This window comes from Mytilus californianus, unplaced genomic scaffold (genome assembly GCF_021869535.1).
Source record: "Mytilus californianus isolate M0D057914Y unplaced genomic scaffold, xbMytCali1.0.p SCAF_12, whole genome shotgun sequence".
Taxonomy (NCBI): Eukaryota; Metazoa; Mollusca; class Bivalvia; order Mytilida; family Mytilidae; genus Mytilus; species Mytilus californianus.
Window position 1 is genome coordinate 41,426,936 of NW_026262604.1, and position 21,845 is coordinate 41,448,780.

Sequence of the window (21,845 nt, forward strand, 5' to 3'; positions counted from 1 at the left end):
CTAAAACAAAATAAGAACAATTTATAAAGAAATTTCAAACTCATTTTCAGAATCTGCATTGACAATCGTGTCTGAAATCCGCCTTGGGAAATCTTGTCTTGGGAAGTCTTCTAATACCAACTCGTTGGATAATGATTTTCTAAAACAAATGCACCACCCAAACCATCTTTGTAGAAATGCTAGAACGCAATTTCGTCCTCTTGTTGATCCTTTACACATGAAGAGTGTTATGGATAGAATGGTCAGGATTAAACACACTGAAAAAATATGGTTTGTGTAAATTTAACATTTATGGATGTCTGAACAGGTGCTTGTTTGAATGTATACATGAGGAGTGATGTTATGATGCATAACAATATACATGTGCAGTCACAAAAACATATTTGCATGCGAGTTCTGAAACTTGGTATGGTGTGTTTTGTATAATTTTGTGTTCAACTCATCTTGAAATGTTGCATGAATGAAACTGTATAACGTGTAGTAAATACATTTTATTATCTTAATATTATGTGTGATAATTAGTTTGTATACTTACAGGCAGTAATGGTTATAAACCATAAAAGGTATGTTTTAACATCCTCTGGATAATGATAGTTCTGGTCTGCTTTTGTGTGTCGTTGGAAGTATGTGGTCGATTCACGCCTTGTTGTCTCTAGGTTTTCTCCACTGGGTACATACATGGTGGAACCAGTCGCTGAATCAACAGTTGTGGTTGACTCCATAGTTGTAGTTTTCATGGTTGCATCAGTGGATTTCATATTTCTTCTGGTTATGTCAGTGGGTGCTTTAGTTGTCATGGTCGTGTCAATGGATGTAGTTGTTGTGGTCGTGTCAATGGATGTAGTTGTTGTGGTTGTATCCGCATATGTACTAGTTGTTGTTGTTGAACTAGTTGCAGTGGTGGAATCTTTAGTTGTCATAACTGTGGAAACTTCATACTGAAAAAAAAAATTGCCATTTATTATACATTTGTATTTTATAGTTATACTGCATATGTGCACATATAATATATATATATATATATATATTAAATACATGTTATTATGTCATACAAATAATTAGGTAACCAGTGCAAAGTATAGAAATTTATACCAATAAGTCTGACATACTAGTTATTATTTATTTTGTGCTGTCTTGATACTAAACCATCCAGCATGGTAAATTAAAATATTGGAGTTGCAATGATACTTTTGAGATTCCAAATCTAGAAGGTATAACAAAAACAATTTACATGTTATCAGGACTATGAATGGTAAAAGAATGGAGATGGGGAAAACATTGCAAATGTGACAAAATAATACCTTAAGGGATCAATAAAACAGTTGAAAATGGTATTTTATAGTTGATGTTTCTATGATGTGTCCATTTTATGCATTTAGATGTTTTCAACACTTGGATCAAATGTTAGCAAAGCAAGTTATATGCCAGCGAAGCAGGCACTTATGGTAGAGGTATCAAATTAAAGAACGATAGTTCTCTCTCTACATGACCCATCTGAAAAGTTTCATCGCTCTCGTTAAATCTCATACGATTAATCTCAATACAGTAAGCGGTATATAAATTTTGCTTGCGACAACGAAAATATTTCACCAGGATTCTAGGTTAACAAGATCACCTGCATTGTAAATAAAGTAAAGGACTTGCATGTTCTACTTTTACAAATTTTAGAAAACTTAAATAACAGTTCAAACTGCGTTTGTTGTTTACATAATGTCGTCAGAAATAAAAAGGGGATTTCCCTATAAAACATTTTTGTACTAATGGCACAACCAACATCGGGTCAATTCCGTATTGGCTGGCATTTCAGGTAGCGCCTGTCTCATATTAAAAGTATATGAACAAATCAAAGGTGTTTTGGGTGATATTGCGAGACTCAATGTATATACAAACAGATATTTTTCATTTATTTCATATATCAGAGGTTGAGACTTGAACTTACATGACACCGTTTTCCACCCACTTCAACGTGGATGGTGTGATTGACATTTGTTTCAATTTCGGGGCATGTTCCCAGTTTGGCAATTAATACCCTCAACGCCGGTGCATTGTTTTTTTCTATTCTTAATATGACATCCTTGTCTATCCTCTCAAAAATGACTCGGGATATGGCCGGGGGTATTTCACCTCCCACAAAACTGTACACTCCTGTGTCCAAACGACCTGGACGGATATTACAGAACGCGACATCTGCATGTACTGTACAATGTTGTAAGTTCAACTCTCGCATTTGTATGATGACTATTTGGTATATTATTACAAGAATCACTGCTGCTGAAAGATGTGACATATTTTTGATCAGGTGAATGCGCGGTTAATTATCGTGGTGAAAGCCATCTTGATTCTGAACTTGATGTAAAAAGGGGGGGATGTGTATAAATAAACGATAAGCGCGATCGGTTGTGTAAACTATATATATAGTGGTTTTTTCGTTTAACGCGTATAAAGATCAACTGTGTAATTTAATTTCATAATTATTACAAAATAATTAAAATGTGATATTGCATAGTTATATAGTACGCTTTTGTTTATCTTTTAGTTATGCCTTTAGTGTAGAACGTTGATCTTTGAACGCGGACCTCAACGAAGACACCCCTTTTGTTTACGTAAACAAATAGTTCGTAGAAAAGTTAAGAAAATTTATGAATTTAGTTCAGATTTTGAAAAGTTTTCAGTCAATGCAATAAAGTTTAATAATCGGTGTAATTATATTTGTATCATAAGTCTGTGTTGTTTTTTTTTCTATGTTGTTGTAGAGTCTTTCTTTCTTTCTTTTTATCATGGTGATTGTCCGGTCACACTGTGGTTCAGGTTAAATACGTTGATGAATATCTATAATGTTATTTCAGTTGAAATTTCATTCATCAGTTTCGTGTTATGACAATGTGATTAAGTATATAATTCACCATATAGAAGAACAGAATTGAAATTTCACACTTTTGTTTACATACAGTACCGGGGTGTGAGGTTAACTATTAATGATTATAAAACTAATTTTGAGTTGGTGGTCTAAAAGGTCTAAAAGGTCTAAAATTCCAAATTACATATAGATATTTTATATTGATAGATATTTTCTAGTATCACATAAAAAAAAAAATTAATTGCCCCCGTTTTATCGTTTCTCGGGGAATGACATATATATTTTATTTCTTACACTTTCATACATGTACACTGAGGTATAGAGGGTGTATATGTTCAAAATAAAATTGATTTATTGATTAATCAGGGTTTATTTTTCACTTTCAACAACTATGAAATGACAGTTGGAGTACTGAAAGGGTATCGCTGATCTTTGGTAGGTATAGCATTTACAACAGTAAGGTGAATGGAAATTAGAATATAATTACCTAAATGTTTACGACAGGACAGTATTAATAAGTATTAATCATATAGGAACTAACACATTAACATCTATTTATTTAATTCAAAAGATATCCCGCCTTATGCATGTGAATGGAACATTTTCACATAGGCACGCTGTGGTTATCTCCCATGTATATTTCATTTGAAAGAAAAGAGAACGATATATATTGTTATGAGTTTTTTCTTTTTTCTGTCTTTTCTTTCTTTTCCAATTCAGATTCTGAATGATTTTCTTCTTGTTGATTTAATTTGTTAATCTTAGTAAAGCGATTTGCACTCAATAGATGTTGTGGTCATTGCTCGGTTTCATAATACATAAAATGTTCATCTCCTTATACGATGTGGTTTATAGCTGTATCTGATAATAATGTAGATTCAGCTGAAATATCATATGATAAAGGATAAAAACTTGTGTTCAACCGTTGAAATTACATACCTTCGTTTACACTTTTTCATGACTGGCACAGCGGATATTCACATTTAAGTGAGGTTGTCGAACTATATATATATATGTATATATATATATACACCTAGAATATTGGGTCACCTATTCAATTCAGATCACCAAGTAAATACTTGGACTTAAATGGATGCTTAATTTACAAAAATGATGTTTCAAATGATTGACAAAAATTGATATAGCTTTTTTAGCAAGTTATAACTAAAGTTCTTATAAAAATATACAAATAAAATGAATTAAGCAAATTTTAGTATATGAATGGGAATCATTTTTTTTTTTTTTTTTCTTCAAATTTTTAAATATGATTAGTGGAGCTTAAAAGTTTTCAACCACGCGTTCATACCAAACATATTGCAAGTTACAACCTGGTCTTGTATTTAATTTCTTACTTACACTTATATACATACACTGTATAGAATGAACAAAACTTTGTCATTATTTTCAAACGAGGTTGTCGCTCTTTGTATAATGTATAGATTTTGCTTACGCCGCAAATCTGTGTGGATCACATACCACACATATTTTGTACAAAATGGGTAGACAATAGAAAATCAGCGGGGGTGTGTTGTTAAACCATCCATTTTACACTACTATAATCGAAGGTCCATTTGGCCACAGCTGAAGTTTTATTGCACAGATACGTTCAATAGTTTGTTATAAAGTATTTATTTGACATATTTGAAATATCCTACGCTTTGAAAATGTATAGAACAGTTAAACAATAATTTTATATAAAATAGTTTACAGAGTAGAACTTACATACAACTTATGAACTATACGAAATAAAATAAACTGCATTTTTCTATTACAATAATCGCTCTCCCTTTGAAAAAGAGATTATTCCGCCAATCTAAATATATGAACACGGAGAATAACACTCAATAAGAAAACAATATATATTTTTTTCTTTGTGTAATCTTCTTTTCTTTTTTTTTTTCATATATATAATACAAGGAAATACACAATGAAAATTAAAACATATAGAGCACAATTTAAATATATATATATATATATATATATATAATAATGAATAACATATATTTGATGATCTAAAGGCCTTTAAATATTTACAGATGTACATGCAGATACTGAATTAAATGACTATTTTGAAACAATACACGTCGTAATGTAAATGTCATTAATTAAGATTCAGTAAACTTTTATTACGTTAACGATTTTCCCTTTTCTTACGAAACAAGGGACATAATTTTCCTCAATGAACGGAGGTAGTGGGTCATTCCACATTAAATTTGTTCTATAATTTATTAATGTATCACAATGGCAGTGAGCTTATACAATTTTTTCGCGTTTATAAGCGCACTTAAATCTGTGTTAGGCGATTTGGGGATTATTTGATATATAAGAGGGAAGTCTAACTTGAATGGGTCCTCTTTTGCAATATTTTGAAAATTAAATTTTAATAAACGAGAAATAAATGGTAAATGTATATCAGCTTTGTAAATTGACAGAATTTCCCTATTTAACGAAAGTAGCTTTTGATTTGTCTCTGATAGGATCTTTGTAATTTTTCGAAATAATCTATATATAAACTAATGAACGGGGGTAAATCATTATGGGGAATTTCTATTTCTGGATTTTTAACAAGATTATTCAGACAGGATGATTGCAGAGTTGAATAGGAAAATGGATCGAACCCGTAGGATAATAAATAATTAGTTGCATCTAGAAAATCTATGTCATCATGATTGTTTATTAATTTGTTCCAGACTTGAGACGGTGAAAGGGTAAATATATCCATAAGTTCTGGTAAATCTGAGGAATAGAAAAGAGAATATTAGTATAAGGTAGAAGAGTATACAATAGTTTTGCGGTTGTTTGTTTGACCTGGGGTATCAATATTTGTTGCTAGCATATTGACATTGTCAATTGGACATTTAATATTATGATGAAGTAATATAATATAAACAGAAAATGGGTGTTTAAGTATTGACCTTAGTGCGCATGTTTGAAAAATGTTCAGATCGATAATTTCAGGTACAGAAATGAATTGGGAAGTATTTTTATTTCGAACAGTAAAATTTGGATACGAAATATGTAACTTAGGCCTGATGTAATTTACAACAGTTAAATTGTCAATAATGTTTGGATATTGAACATCCCAATATGTTGGACATAAAGGCATTGAAAGAATTGGAATACAAACACAATCGAAACCTGTTGTTATTTTTAAGCATAATTTAGTATTCATATTTGTTCTTTTGAAGGATTTAATTATCAAAATAATCGTCATTAAAAAGGAAGTAAAAGCTAATGTAAAAACAGCATGATCCCAAGTTATATTGGAATTCAATACGTTAATCCAAGTAGTAGGTGCCTGAGTTGTTGCAGGTTGAAATTTAAAATTTGGGAGCGTAGTAGCAGACGTTTGGACAGGTTGATATATAGCTATTGCGGCAGCGATGACTTTGAATTTATAGAATAACCAGATAAGAACAAATGTGTTTAGTGAAGTAATAATAATTGCTATTAATGATAATATATCATTCGTAGTAGGCCATTTTTCAAAGTTTAGATCAATTTGTCCATCAACCATAGAATCAGCTCAAGTAGAATATATAGTATTTTGTTTCTTGACTCTAGTGAACAATTTTTTTAAATTGAGGTGATACTTTTCATCTTTAGCAAAAATATGTTCCATTTTATTTTTTGTATATCGTGAAATTTGGTAAAGAGATAGAAACTGGATTAGTGAAAGTTGTGCTAGCAAGGATGTTTGCAATTTTTGTATCATCACAAGAAGTGCTGTAAAATTGCTAAATTAACTGGATGGAGTTTAGTAAAATCATTTGTTCCATTTACCCACAGTGATAATTTCGTTGTAAAGTGTGACATTTTAGAAAGTGAAATACAGTGACAAGGGATCTTAAAAATACAAAAGGAACAACATGATACTGTTATGTTTTTGTCATTACACCTTAGATTTAAAATATCATATTTACAAATCAGAACTGAATCTTCTGATATTTGATCAATATGTGGTGAAATGGAATAAGTCAAAAATTTAAAATCGCAAAAGTTTTTAATTTTCTGTTTGTCATTATTGAAAATATGAAAAGCACATTCTGTAGTATTGGAAGATTCAAATACAGGATTAAAATTTAAATGCTTTGGAGTTATACCTTGGCACATATTCATTTGTTCAACGGTAAGAGTTGTGAAAAATTTTCGATCATGTGTGATTAACATATATTTTGGTAAATCAAAAAGTTGAGTTGTATGAGAAGTATTAGTAGTAACTGCTACAGGAAAAGATTTTAGTTTATATCTTCAATTAGTTTGCCATGTGTTGTTAAAGGAAATTGAACTGCTAAATACAATTTTGTATTGTTTTGTAGAACAACATATTGAGCATAATTATAATAATAATTTGGGTTGGAAGTTTAAATTTTGTATCCTGTGTAGTTAGCATTTAAAATGTTTTGAATATCCGAAACAGTTTGTTTAATTACATCCGGTTTTAGAAGAAGAGGAGATAATTTTCCTTCTATTAAATTTATTATGGCTGTTTTCAAATCAATTCTATAATTCTGAAGAGCAATAGTATCTTGATTTTGATCTGTTAGAATTGAAAATATCATGTATCATGTTCTTCAAGGTTTTTATAATCTCTTTGAATAAGAGTATTTAAAAAGGTTAAAGCCTGATGATTTTTTTCAATACCTTGCAATGCATTATCAAGTCTTTTCTCTGTTTGTGAACCAAAAGACGCTAAGCTACCTCCATATTGTTTTAATGCATTTGAAATCTTATTGTTTTCAGATGTTAAGGTATTAATATGGGTTACTATTTTTTTCATGGAATCTTCCGTTACAAGACCAAACAACCCCCCTACAATCGATCCTACGAATGGAATTAGAGCTCTCGTAGATTTGCCAATTAAGGTCCTATTTAGTCTCCGTACCAATTTGTCTATTAATGATTTTGTGTCTTGAATTTGTGCATTCATATATTCATTCATGTAATTTACTTGTGCAACAATTTTGTCATACGATTGACATTGACGACCTTCTCCTTGTGGACATTTAGTGACCAATTTATGTTTTAGGTTTAAATACATTGGGATTTCATAAATATGTGTCCAATAATCTGTAGTGAAGTCAATATTAGGCTGATTTTGGAATATAACTCCACAATTTATTCTTTGTTCATCTGCTTTTGACGTTGACAAAAGTAAGGCAAAAAGCAAAAATGGCAAAGTCACAAATCCAAATCTTGACATGCCTACAATATAAAAAAAGAATTAATTTGATTTCTGGTGGTCAAAAGATTGGGGATAAATTTTTCCAGTGGTCAAAATAAAGGACAATTTAGATATAGGTAATCAAGTGGAATAATGTGATTGTCAATTGCTTGCCACTCTTGTGAAATAGTTAAGTACTTATTAACGTCTTCTTTTTAATCTTTTGTGCGCTTTTTCTGAATGAAATGCTATCTTTAAGGCTTGACTAACATTATCTTGCGGTTCCCATGTTGGGTTTGAATTATCTTTCCATTGAACTAAATATTTGTGGCATGCCTAAATTCTTCAATATTTTTAGGTTCTTTTGTCATGACTATTGTTTTCAAATCAGCCTTTAAACCATTCATTGCTACGGCTAGCAATACATCATCCGATATATTTCTGTTAGTAGCTAATTTTAAGAAATCAAGTACAGACTCATTCTTCCCTGGTGTGTTTGTAAGATTGTAATGTCCAAAAGATGTTGTTTATCTTTAAAACGATCTTTGAAAGCAGCGATAAAAAAATCAAAATGCTGTTTCTTTGCATCAGACACCGTGTCATACCAAATTTTGGCATGACCTTCCAAATGAAAGGGAAATGACTCTGCACTCTTTTTCTTGGACAAATCATAAAAACTACAATATTGATTAAAATTATTTAAGCAAGTTTCAGGATTTAGAGTATTGTCACCTTTAAATTTTTCAATTTTCAAAATTGAAGACATGTTAAAAATGTTCATAGAAGGTTGCACTGTCCTACCTGAAGAATTTGTCGTAGTTGATGGTAATGTTGTGGTTGTTGTTCCTGCTCCTGCTCCTGTCGTTGTGGTTGTCGTAACTGATGTAGTTGTTGCAGTTGAGTTACTTGCTGCAGTAGTGGTGATAGATGTTGTGGCGGTTGCAGTTGTTGGCAACCTAGGATATAACGCAGCAAAATGCTGTGGTGTCTGCAACCGCAAATTCCCTGCCAGAGATGCCGGTATTTTTGAAAGAGTGGAAGGAATCAATGGCCTGTGTATAATAGATGGTCGTACGGGTGTGATACTCGATGGAAGAGTTGGCTGCCCTGTCCACGATGAAACGAAAGGATTGGATTGTTGATGTATAGGCGACGACTGAGAAAAAGGCTGGTCTCACAATTGGCAACTAGATTTGCAATTGGATAGCCCTTCTTAAAACTGATGACGTCTTCCTGTTGGTCTGCAAAGATATCCAAACCTTCAAAGGCAGAGTGTAGTTTGGTGTGTAGTTGTCAGGTGTCTTTCCTGGTTTAGCTGTTTTCTTTTCGTTGCTAAACATGGTCCTCTACCATTATATTGTGTTGGTATTTTAGATGTTTTTATAACCCGACAATTGTAAAGCACTGTGGCACAATCTAGGGGGAGGCTCACGGTAGGAGGCCGGAAACAGCAACGGGAAAGAAAACCAAACTAGAATATCAAGAAACTAGCTATTCATTTAATAAAGAAATAATTACAATATAATTTCAAAGTACAAAGTTTGAATGTCAAAATAAATTGAAAACAATAATAAAATACTACAAACAATTCAACTACCTCCGCAATTGAAAAATCAGTGTGGTTGATAACAGTTTTCCTTCCAAAGGTTGTATCTGTGACATCTTCCTCTAGTGTTCGTCAATGAACGAATATGAAAATAAAACGCTTTCTTTTAAATTGCAAAGCGTATTCCAAAGGTGACTGCAGATTTTCAGTTTCTTTCCACCAACAATCAGGAATACATTTGTATGTTTTCCTCTTTTTTTTTTACCACAACCCTACAGCTGTCGTTGATAATGAGATCAGCCTCCATCTTTAATATATTAGTATTCAAATGGGTAAAATCACACCGGTATACTTCCTTACACAGATCTATTTGTGACTGAGTCATGATAAATGAGTTTCTTCCTAATTTTTTCATAACCAAGAGAGCATCTTCCTGGGTTTCTAGGATTGTTGTTGTATAAGTTTATATAAAAATAGTCATTCACTTTTGTTAATATTGTGACAATTGTTACTGTGTTTTATAATCCTTGCTAAAGTATTGACGTATGTCACAATGAGGGGGAAACAAACTCACAATCAATTGGTAGATAGGCCGGAATCAGCAACAGGAAAAGCTAGAATACAATAAGTGTTCGAATTGTTTTATGAAGAATAAAGTTAAAACATTACAATATAAGTTATTATTTAATACATTGTTTTTTCCAAAGTATTTGTAAATTGAAACATTAATAAAAATGAAACATACATTTTTAATTGTTCTTAATATAATAAAACAGTTATAATGAATACAGTACTTATGATCTAAAAACTTTCTTTAATGAAAAATAAATAAATTTAACTTTTAGAAATTATCTTAAGAATAAATAGTTTATTTCAAATTATTTCAAACTTACCTAGAATACAATAAGTGTTCGAATTGAACACAAATTGTAAACCTAGGCTTTTATAGACTTTATTGTAATTACTGATTATCAAATTATCTTTGATGTCTTGACCACTACTAATAGAATTTCGAAGTATTGCCAAAACAACCAGATGTTTACGATAATTGTTTAATTAGTATTAATCTTATGTGTGTACAATATTTGACCATCAAGTAAACAGAAACTAATTAACCTTATGTCGCATCTGCTATTTGTCCCAGAATACAAATACAGAATACAAATTAAAAACCCAACAATTCTCAAAATTTTATATGTAATGAGGAATTTAAAAATTCTCCTTAAAGAAATATTATTTCTATGGGTGCCGAGTCATGTTGGAATCCTTGGAAACACAGCTGTAGACCTTGAGGCAAAGAATGCCCTGGGTGACTCTTTATCTAACTGTGATATACCATATACCGATTTTAAATCTAATATTAGAGAATATGTTTTTAATATATTGAAAAATGAATGGAGTAAAATAGATGGTAATAAATTACATGAAATTAAACCTAATTTATGTAAACCTTTCAATAATTTTATGTGCAGAAAAGATCAGTGTGTTATTTCTAGATGTCGTATTGGTCATACTAGAATAACACACGAATATCTTTTAAAAAATGAAGTAGAACCACAATGTATACCTTGCAACTGCAAGTATACTATTAAACATGTTTTAATCAATTGTATTGACTTTGCTGATATTCGTAAGAAGCATTTCAATGTCAATAATATGTATGATTTATTTAATAATGTTTCATTTACAAATATTGTTTCATTTTTAAAAGAAGTTGGAATATATTCTAAAATATAAAAATGTTATTATATTTAAAACGATTTAAAATTTTTATCACGTTATCTTAATGTTCATTTTTATTTGTAAATAATCAATTTGCTTTAATCTAGAATTTTAGTTTATTGAAGGACCTTTTGTCTGATTTTAAGAATATGCTTTAAATTGTAAAAAATATTCGAATTAGCTCTCGCCGCGATATAGCCTTGTTGTGCTAATGCGGCGTAAAGCAACCAACAATCAATCAATCAATCCCAGAATACATTATTAGATTTTCATTATGATAGAAATTGTTATAAATTTGTTTATCTATAACTTGTAATGACTAATAAGTTATATAACAGTCTTTGTGGAATTGAGAAACTCAATTTCCATTCTTAATAACAGCATATTGATACCAATAATCTATATTAATATCAGGAATAGTTAGATGAATAGTTTACAACATAGTTTGTCCAAAAGTCATGTCAAATCTACTTTGATAATTTAAAGCATCAACAATCTATACCTTATATTTCATAAATGAAACAATAGCAATATAAAACACAATTTTACATTACAATAATTGCCCTCCTTTTAAAAGATGATTGTTCCACCAATCATATATTAAAATATTATACATACATATATTGAGAAAAAGAATATTACATATAAGAGGAATAATATATATTTTTTTTATTATTATTTTTCTTTTTTTTTTTCTTTCTTGTTGTTTTTTTTTTTTTTTTTTTTTTTTATATATATATATTATGATACAATGGTATAATGAGAATATAATAAGTCATACGATATAAACATGAGATTTTAACATGAGTAATACAATATATTAAATAACACAATCATTATGAACAATAAAAGGCCTTTTTATTTACAATTGTACATAGTAATTTTTTTTTTTTTTTTTTTATGATCCTTGATTAAATGAACATTTTAAAACAAACGATTATCGTTATGTAAATGCTATTCAAGCAAGGTCAATATACATGTATTTTAAGATGTTTTTGCAAAGTTAATTAACTTTCCTCGCATTGCAAAGCAAGGAACATAATTTTCCTCATGAAAAGGTGCTTCTTGGTCATACCAGGATAAATTATGTCTGAATTTTGTACATTGAAGGCAACGGCACCGAGCTAAAATTTTAACTTTATATTCATGCAAGCATTTTGCGTTTCTATACGCACGCTTGAATTTATTGTAGGAAATTAGAGGATCACTTAATAATGATAATGGAAGTCTACCTCTGATTGCCCAATCTTTTGCGATATTTGGGAAATGTAAAATCAATAAACAATGAATAAACGGTAAGAACAATTGGATATTATGGATAGATATATGAGGAAATGGTAATAATTGTTTAAAATTGTCCTCAGATATGTTCAGAAAAAGAAACTAGTTTAACAATTTTAATTAAAATATCTTTATCGAGAGGAATATTCAAATTATGTGTTACCTTTTGTCTAAGCGTTTGAAATGCAGAAAGATCAAATAAAGATAAGTCTACTTCATTCTCATTAAAGCGCTCTAAAGCTTTAAAATATTCCGACAAACTAATAAACGTATTATCTTCTTGAGATAAAAGTATTGTTCGATTTTTAAACTTACGGTAATAACTATTGGCATTTGCTATGTATGATTGCTTTAATTCATGAAAATAATCAATGTGCAAGTGTATACGAGGTGGTAATTTAGGGATATATATACTTGGATTATTAGAAATGGTATCTAAACAAAAAGATTGCAAACTTGAAGATTCAAAAGGGTCAAAATCATATGATAATAAATATTGTATACTTTGGAGATAATCAATATCGAAGTGATTATTTGATATTTTTATTCCAAATTTGTGATGGCGAAAATTTTTCAACGTCTTGTAAATCTGTGGAACCTGGGAAATAGAAAAATACGAATTAGTATAATGCTGGATATAAGTTTGTCATTTGATTTGTTGATTTATTGACGTTTTTGATTTTAGTATCTACATTTGGGTTGTCAATGGGGTACTTAATATTATGATGTAATAATATTATATAAACTGAGAATGGATGTTTGAGCATTGACCTTAATGCACAAGCTTGAAAAACATTAAGTTTAATTGTATCGGGTATGACGATTGATTGTAGAGTATTCTTGTTCTTGATTATGAAATTGGGATAAGAGACGTGCAATTTAGGTCTGAGGTAATTAACAACTGATAAATTGTCAATTATGGTTGGATATTGAATGTCCCAAAATATTGGACATAAAGGCATTGATATAATTGGAATGCAGATACATTGAAATCCAGTAGTAATTTCTAAACATAATTTTGTATGCATATTAGAGCGTTTGATAGATTTAAATATCAAAACAATGATTAATAAAAAGGATAAAAATGAAAATGCAAAAATGCCGTGGTCCCAGTTGAAATTTGAATCTAAGACGTTTATCCAAGAAGAAGATGTTGTTGTTGTGGGGGATTCAAATTCAAAATTTGGAATAGTGGTAGCTGACGTTTGAACAGGTTGATACAAAGCAATTGCAGTTGCTATGATTTTGAATTTATAAAATAGCCAAATTAAAACAACTGTATTTATTGATGTGATAATTATAGAGACTAAGGACAATATGTCATTTGTAGTTGGCCATTGTTGAAAGTCGAGATCTATTTGTCCATCAACCATAGAATCAGCCAAAGTAGAATATATAATGTTTTGATTTTTAACTCTTTGAACTAATTTTTTAAGACTTAGATGATAATTTTCATCTTTGGCAAATATGTGGTTCATTTTGTTTTTGTAAATATTAAATTCTGGCAAGGAGACTGTAATGGGATTAGTAAAAGTTGTGTTAGCAAGAATATTTGAAAGTTTCTTATCGTCAAAGAAATGTTGCAAAATTGCTAAATTGACTGGATGTAGTTTTGTAAAATCATTTATTTCATCTTCACAAAGTGCTATTTTACTTGTGAAATTAGAAGGATTTGACAGTAAAATACAATGACAGGGGATTTTAAATACACAAAAGGAACAACCAGGAACCCTTGTATTTTGAGAATTACATTTTAAATTCAACGTTTCAAGTCTATAGATCAAAACAGAATCATCAGTTATTTGTTCAATATGTGGGGAAATGGAATTAGGCAAAACTTTAAAATCACAAGAGGATTTTATATTGGGTTTATCATTGTTAAAAATGTGAAAAGCACATTCGATTGTTTTTGATGATTTAAACAAGGGAACAAAATTACAATGTTTTGGATTAGAACTTTCACATGTACTTATTTGTTCAGAAGTAAGAGTTGAATAATAATTGCGGTCATTGGTTATAATGATATATTGAGGTAAATTTATAAGTTGAGTAGAGTGTAAAGTTTTGTTGGTTATTTCTACGGGAAATGATTTTATTTTATATGTTTCAAAGATTTTGCCATGGGTTGTTAATGGAAACTGAACAGCCAAATATAATTTTGTATCATTTTGTAAAACAACATATTTAGCATAATTGTAATAATAATGAGGGTTTGTAGTTAAGATTTTATATCCCGTATAATTGGTATTCAAAATATATTGAACATCAAATATCGTCTGCTGGATAACTTCAGGCTTGAGAAGTAGAGGAGATAGTTTACCTTCAAGTAAACTTACTATAGACGTTTTTAAATCAGTTATATAATTTTGGATAGTATTTGTATCTTGAGTTTGATCAGTTAATATTTGAAAATAATCAGTATAATGTTTATCAAGATTTTGAAAATCCCTTTGAATAAGAGTATTCAAAAAACTAAAAGCTTGGTGGTTTTGTTTTATAGCTTTCATTGCATTGTCTAGTCTATTTTCAGTTTGGGTAACAAATGATGTTAAACTTCCTCCATATTGTTTTAATGCAGAGGAGATTTTATTATTTTCAGAGGTTAATGAATTAATATGAGTAGCTAATTTCCGTAGTTGTTTTTCCGTAGCTAAACCAAACAATCCTCCAAAAATATTTCCTACAAAAGGTAAAAGGCTTCGCTTTGATTTACCTATTAAAGTTTTATTTAGCTTCGGTACCAACTTATCTACTAACGATTTTGTTTCTTGAATTTGGGAATTCATATATGATCTCATATAATTTATTTGTGAAACCATCTTGTTATGAGAATCGCACTGATAACCGGCTAATTTTGGACATTTAGTTACTAAAGTATGTTGCAAATCTAAATACATTGGAATCTCATATACATGTGTCCAATAATCTGTTGCAAAATCAACATTCGATTGTTTTTGAAATATAACTCCATAATTGAGTCTCTGTTGATCTGCATTTGACGTTGTCAAAAGTAAGGCAAATAACAAAAATGGCAAAAACACAAATCCAAATCTTGGCATGCCTACAATATAAAAAAAAACATTAATTTGTTTCTGGTGGTCAAAATAAGGGGAATGAATTTATTTCCAGTTTTCTAAATAAGGGACAATTTAGACATAGGTAAGCAAGTTGAATGTGTTTGCCATTAGTTTACCACTAATGAATAGTCAATGCTTATTTCATTTGCTTATTTTCGTTTCTTTTTTAATCGTTTGCGCGCTTTTTCTGAATGAAATGCTTCTTTTAATGCTGGACTTATGTTTTCTTGTGGCTCCCATGATGGGTCTGAATTATCTGTCCATTTAACTAAATAATACTTTTTTCCTGATTTCCATTTGAACTTTAATAATTTATCTACTTCATACCATTCATTTGAATTGTTCTGACTTTGAGTACTCTGTGAGTTTTCATCATTGACCTTGTTTTGAGAATTACTTTGATTCTCATTTTGAATTAACTCATCACTTTTATCTTGTATTTCTTGATCATTATTGTCATGATCTTTGTCCATTTCATCATTGTTGATTAATCGATTAGGAGGTGGTCTAAAATCATTTGGATCTTTATATAATTTTAGTCTGTTTGCATGAATGAACGACTTGGTCGGTCGAAGTGTTTGTAAATTTAATAATTTATATATTAAATCATGCTTCTGCTCAATGATAGAAAATGTACCCGTCCATTTAGGTTCTAACTTCTTTTTCTTTCCTACTTGAACTTTTTCAACCTTAAGTAAAACATGATCTCCAACTTTAAATTTTGGTTGTTTAGTAGATTTGTCATAATAAATTTTACTTTTCTGTTGAGCTTCTTCTAAATTTGATTTTGCAATATCTTGAATAATTTTTATTCTATTTATCAATTGATCCATATATTTTTCCGGTGATTGGGTTAATAATTCCTCTGGAATTAACGCTGTATCGATAGGTAGAGGCATTTCTCTTCCAAAAATCATGTAATACGGAGAAAACCCCGTTGATTGTGTACAAGGACTCATTCTGAACGCCATCATGATACTGGGTAAAATATCTGGCCAATTTGTTTGTTCTTTAGAACAGTAAGCTCTTAATGATTGTGCCAAAGTAGCATTTGTTCTTTCACAGGCAACATTACTTTGTGGATGATACGAACTAGTAAAGTGTTGTGTTACATTGAACATTTTACATAAGATGTTAACTAGTTTACTCATGTTACTTGCATGTCTATCAGACACCAAATAACGACAAGCTCCATATCTAGTAAAAATTTGAGAATATAAGATATTTTCAATTTCTTCTGCTTCTTGCGTTCTCATTGGGAAACATTCGCACCAGTGCGAGAAAGAATCTGTTATTAATAAAATATATTTATATTTTTCATTTGAAGTTGGCAATCCACTTAAAACATCCATGTGCAGTCGAGCAAAAGGACCGTTAATTGGTAAAGGTTTTAAAGGTGCTTTTTTAGCAGTACTATCTTTTTTAACTGTTTGACAAATTTGACAACTGGTTACATAGTCATAGACATTTTGATACATTTTTGGCCAAAAGTATCTTTGTTTTATAGCTTCATAAGTTCTTTGAACTCCTAAATGCGAACCTCCGGCTTTTTGATCATGAAATGACAATAAAATATCATTTCGCAAAGGTTCAGGAATAGCTACCTGTTTTATTAATTGATTCTTTGAAATTTTAATTTTAGTTCTTGGTTGGAAAAAATGATACAATGTACCATTCAAAATGTCATATTGACTAGTTTCATACGGTATTGCATGAGCTCTTTTTTTGTCATTGGGTAACACTCCTTTTTCTAAGAAATCAATAATTGGTCCAAAATATGGGCATGCTTTTTGCAAAGTTGATATTTCATCTAAAGAATAAACTGAAATATTTTCAGAATTATTTGTAATTTGTTCCAAAGTTTCTTCGGGGAAAACAAATGTTATTTCAGTCATTGAGTCAGAATTGTGATCTATATTATTATAATCACGCCTGGATAAACTATCACAATGTTGATTACGTGAACCTGGTCTATGAATTACCTCAAAATTGTATTCCTGGAGTTTTAAAGCCCACCTAATTAATCTTGAATTTGTATGTTTAATAGTTTGTAACCAAGATAGTGCTTTGTGATCTGTATACACCGTAAATTTGTTTCTTATAAGATAAACATGAAAATATGCAACGGCTGACACTAGTGCTAACATTTCTTGTTCTGTAACCGTATAATTTTTTTCTGCTGGAGATAATGCTCTACCTCCATAACCAATAACATGTTCTTTTTTGTCTTCTCCAAATTGTGATAAAATGTAACCTATAGCGGAACCTGAAGCATCACATGATATAATGAATGGCTTGTTAAAATTTGGAAACTTTAGAACAGGAGTTGATGTCAAAGCAGTTTTTAAAGTTTCAAAAGCTTTTTGGCAATCTGAAGTCCATTTGAAAGGAGAATCCTTTGTAAGTAACCTATTTAAAGGAGACGCAGTTTTAGCATAGCCTTTAACAAATTTTCTGTAGTAGTTGCACAAACCCAAAAAACTTCGGACATCATGTTGATTGTTTGGAATAGGAAAAGTTTCAACAGCTTTGGTTTTAGATGTGTCAACCTGAATACCTTCTTTAGAGATAATGTGTCCTAAATATAAGATTTCTGGTTTAGCAAATTCACATTTATTTGGTCTTAATTTAAGGTTTGCTGTTTTTAACCTATTGAAGATTAATTCTAAATGATGTAAATGAGAATCGAAATCTTTAGACCAAATAATGACATCGTCAACATAGACTAAACAATTTTTCCATGTAAGACCTCTTAAAACTTGAGTCATTAAAGATTGAAAACTTTGGCAGGCATTGTTTAGACCATAAGGCATTCTTTTAAATTGATACAAATTATCATGTGTAATAAAGGCTGTTTTGTGTTTTGAATTTTCTTCCAAAGGCATTTGATAATAGGCCATGGTCAAATCAAGTCTTGAGTAAATTGTAGCATTTGATTGACCTATAGCATCAAAAACATCATCTAAACGAGGAAGAGGATATTCCTGAACTACACTTTGGGAGTTAACTTTTCTAAAATCAATACACATTCTCCAACTATTATCTTTTTTCTTTACTAGGACAATTGGTGAACTATATTCACTTGTTGATGGTTCAATAATGTCATATTTTAAAAGTTCATCTATTTGCCTTTGAATTTCTTGTTTAGCTGCTGGTGATGTTCGATAAGGCCGAGATTTAATTGGCTTAGAATTTCCTGTATCAATTTTATGATGATAAACACTTGTTTTACCTAGTTCTTTTAGGCTAGTTGCAAAAACATCTTTATTTTTATTTAAAAATTTAGTTAATTTTTGTTTTTGTTGATCAGTTAATTCACTTTTTGAAAAATCAAAGTGAAGATCAGACTGAGTGGAAGATGTTTGCTGCACTGAATTTAAAGATGAAGTTTTTGATTTATTTTCCGATTGATTATCATCTAAAGAGAATATACTTGTAGTGTCTACCTCATTAATAGTAGCTATAATAAAACCAGGGCACAGTTTTATTATTTCGTTTGTGGGATTTATAATTTGTATAGAGGCTTTGTTGTTTTTGTTTTTAATCAAACATTTAGCCGTTAGAAAATTGTTTTTGGAAGTTTGAATTGGTTCCAATAAGTAAGTTTGTTGAGGTAATGCTTTGGATAATCTAACACCTATATTTTTCATTGTGTTGGGCTGGATTGAAGTTGTCTTGGAAACTCTAGCATAACCCGGTGTAACTTTTATTACATTGATGGTAACTGAATCTTTAATTAAAGATAGTGTTTGATTATTCCAATTTAAACAAACACTTTTTTCTTTACAAAAATCTGTGCCTAAAATCATGGAATGTCTTAGAGCTGGTATAATGTAAAAAATTTGAGAAAGAAGTAAACCACCTATTTTAAAATTTAATTCGAACTTTCCTTTAACTGGGTAAGTAGCTCCTCCTGCCCCTACTATGTGTTTTATTTCAGAGCTGAGTAGAGATTTGTTGGCAAATTTAGTTTTTAAAAATGTCTTTTCATTTAATGCCGAAATTGTGGAACCAGTGTCCAAAAGTGCTCTTAATTTTAAATCACCTAAAGTAATTGGAAGTAAACATTGATTTATTTCTGTAACTAATATTTTAGCTTGAGGCTTTGAACTTTCAAAATTTGAACAATTTCTTTTAACATTGTTCTTTTTTGTATGCCTGTTCAATGAATTTCGAACAGGCGTAAATTGCTATTGTGGTTGCATTCTTTTAGAAAATAGACAGGCTCTTGAAAAGTGACCAACTTTGTTGCAAATATGACAAACAACATTACTTGCAGGACATTGAGAACGATCTTGACAAAATCCGTTACAATAAAAACATCTACGATTTAAAGATTGAGGATTTTGATAGCGGGGCGGCTGTCGAATGTTTTGATTGAATGATTGACGGGGAGGCATTCTATTAGTTCTTGGACGAGGGAAATTTGGTTGTGTTTGTCTAAATCTGTTAGATATATATGTTTGCTGATTTGGTGTTCTTTGATTAAAATAAGGCTGTTGAACATAAACAGGATTAGGAGGTTGTTGAAATTGATTTTGGGAATGACCCATTTGTGGAGTTGAATTGATAACATTGATTGATTTAATTTCTTCTTTTAAAGAATGAATTTCGTCGAGAACGGTTTGATTAATTGAGGTTACGGAACCTATATTAGAATTTATTGCTTTTTCTGCCAAAACAGCGGCATGCCGTAACTCTTCAATGTTTTTGGGTTCTTTTGTCATGACAATTGTTTTGAAATCAGACCTTAACCCATTCATTGCTACAGCTAGCAATATATCATCAGATATATTTCTATTTGTAGACAATTTTAACAATCTAGACAAATGATCGAGAACAGATTCAGTCCTCCCTTGGTGAGTTTGTAAAATTGTTAAATCCAACAGATGTTGTTTGTCCTTAAATCTCTCTTTAAAAACGGAGATCAATTCATCAAAATTAGATTTTTTTTGCGGCCGAAACTGTGTCATACCAAATTCTGGCATGGTCTTCCAAATGGAAGGGGAATGACTCTGCACTCTTTTGTTTAGTTAAATCATAAAAAGAACAGTATTGTTTAAAAGTGTTCAGCCAAGTTTCAGGGTTTTGAGAATTATCACCCTTGAATTTTTCAATCTTTAAAGAAGACGACATGTTAAAAATGTTCTTATGTGGTATTGGTGTCCTACCTGCTGAAATAGCTGCTGAAGCGGTGGATGTTGTTGTTGCTGGTGGTGGTGCAGAGGTTGTTGAAATTGGTATTGAAGATGCAGATGAAGATGGCACTGTAGTGGCTGCTGTCACAATTGCTATGGCTGCTGGGGTCGTGTTTGAAGAAAAATGGGACGGCGTCTGTAAAGCAGGCAATGAAAGTTTATTTACCGGTAATGGCGTTCCGGGATACGGTTGTTGTACTGGTCCAGGTGTTGATGTCCCTGTAGAATGCGTTAGAAAGACTTGTGGAATTTTGGGTCGAACCACCCGTGTTGGTTGTAATGGCCTGATTGGAGTTGATACACTTGAAGGTATGAACGGGTTATGATCAGGAACAGGTCCAGTTGGTTGGTCACTGTATTGAGGAGGAAGAGTCCACGGATCTTGGACGAACGGTATTGTGGTGTCCTCACGTTCAGGAATTCTATTTTCGAAACGGTGTTTAAGAACGAATTGCTCCTCTTCTGGCAAAATGTTCAATTGATGAAACGCTGTATCTAGCTTTTGGTGTTCTGCCTCTTTACTGTAATTTAGAGGTGTTTTTCCTGGTTTTGTAGGTTTTCCTGTCGCTTTAAACATCCTGCACCATTCTATTGTGACAATTGTTACTGTGTTTTATAATCCTTGCTAAAGTATTGACGTATATCACAATGAGGGGGAAACAAACTCACAATCAATTGGTAGATAGGCCGGAATCAGCAACAGGAAAAGCTAGAATACAATAAGTGTTCGAATTGTTTAATGAAGAATAAAGTTAAAACATTACAATATAAGTTATTATTTAATACATTGTTTTTTCCAAAGTATTTGTAAATTGAAACATTAATAAAAATGAAATATACATTTTTAATTGTTCTTAATATAATAAAACAGTTATAATGAATACAGTACTTATGATCTAAAAACTTTCTTTAATGAAAAATAAATAAATTTAACTTTTAGAAATTATCTTAAGAATAAATAGTTTATTTCAAATTATTTCAAACTTACCTAGAATACAAT

General features: G+C 30.7%; 1 protein-coding gene across 1 annotated transcript; it reads right to left on the reverse strand.

Moving 5' to 3' along the window:
* Positions 1-211: 211 nt before the first annotated feature.
* On the reverse strand, positions 212-21,422 carry LOC127721075 (integumentary mucin C.1-like). Its single transcript, XM_052227758.1, has 6 exons — positions 20,819-21,422; positions 16,285-16,422; positions 8,823-8,900; positions 7,291-7,397; positions 679-938; positions 212-257 (listed from the first exon to the last, which is right to left on the reverse strand). The coding sequence occupies exons 1-6, from the start codon at positions 21,420-21,422 to the stop codon at positions 212-214; spliced, it is 1,233 nt and encodes a 410-aa protein (XP_052083718.1).
* Between the last annotated feature and the right edge of the window lie 423 nt (positions 21,423-21,845).

Bases quoted from the DNA above. Each gene is read 5' to 3' on its own strand.
- LOC127721075 (XM_052227758.1), bottom strand. From the start codon at position 21,422: ATGTTTAAAGCGACAGGAAAACCTACAAAACCAGGAAAAACACCTCTA. The intron at 16,423-20,818 runs GTAGGACACCAA...AATCAAATTTAG, and splicing joins TTCAGCAGCTATTTCAGCAG to AAGAAGCTCAACAGAAAAGT. The intron at 8,901-16,284 runs GTACATTTTCTA...CAACTACATCAG, and splicing joins GTTAGAACCTAAATGGACGG to TTACGACAACCACAACGACA.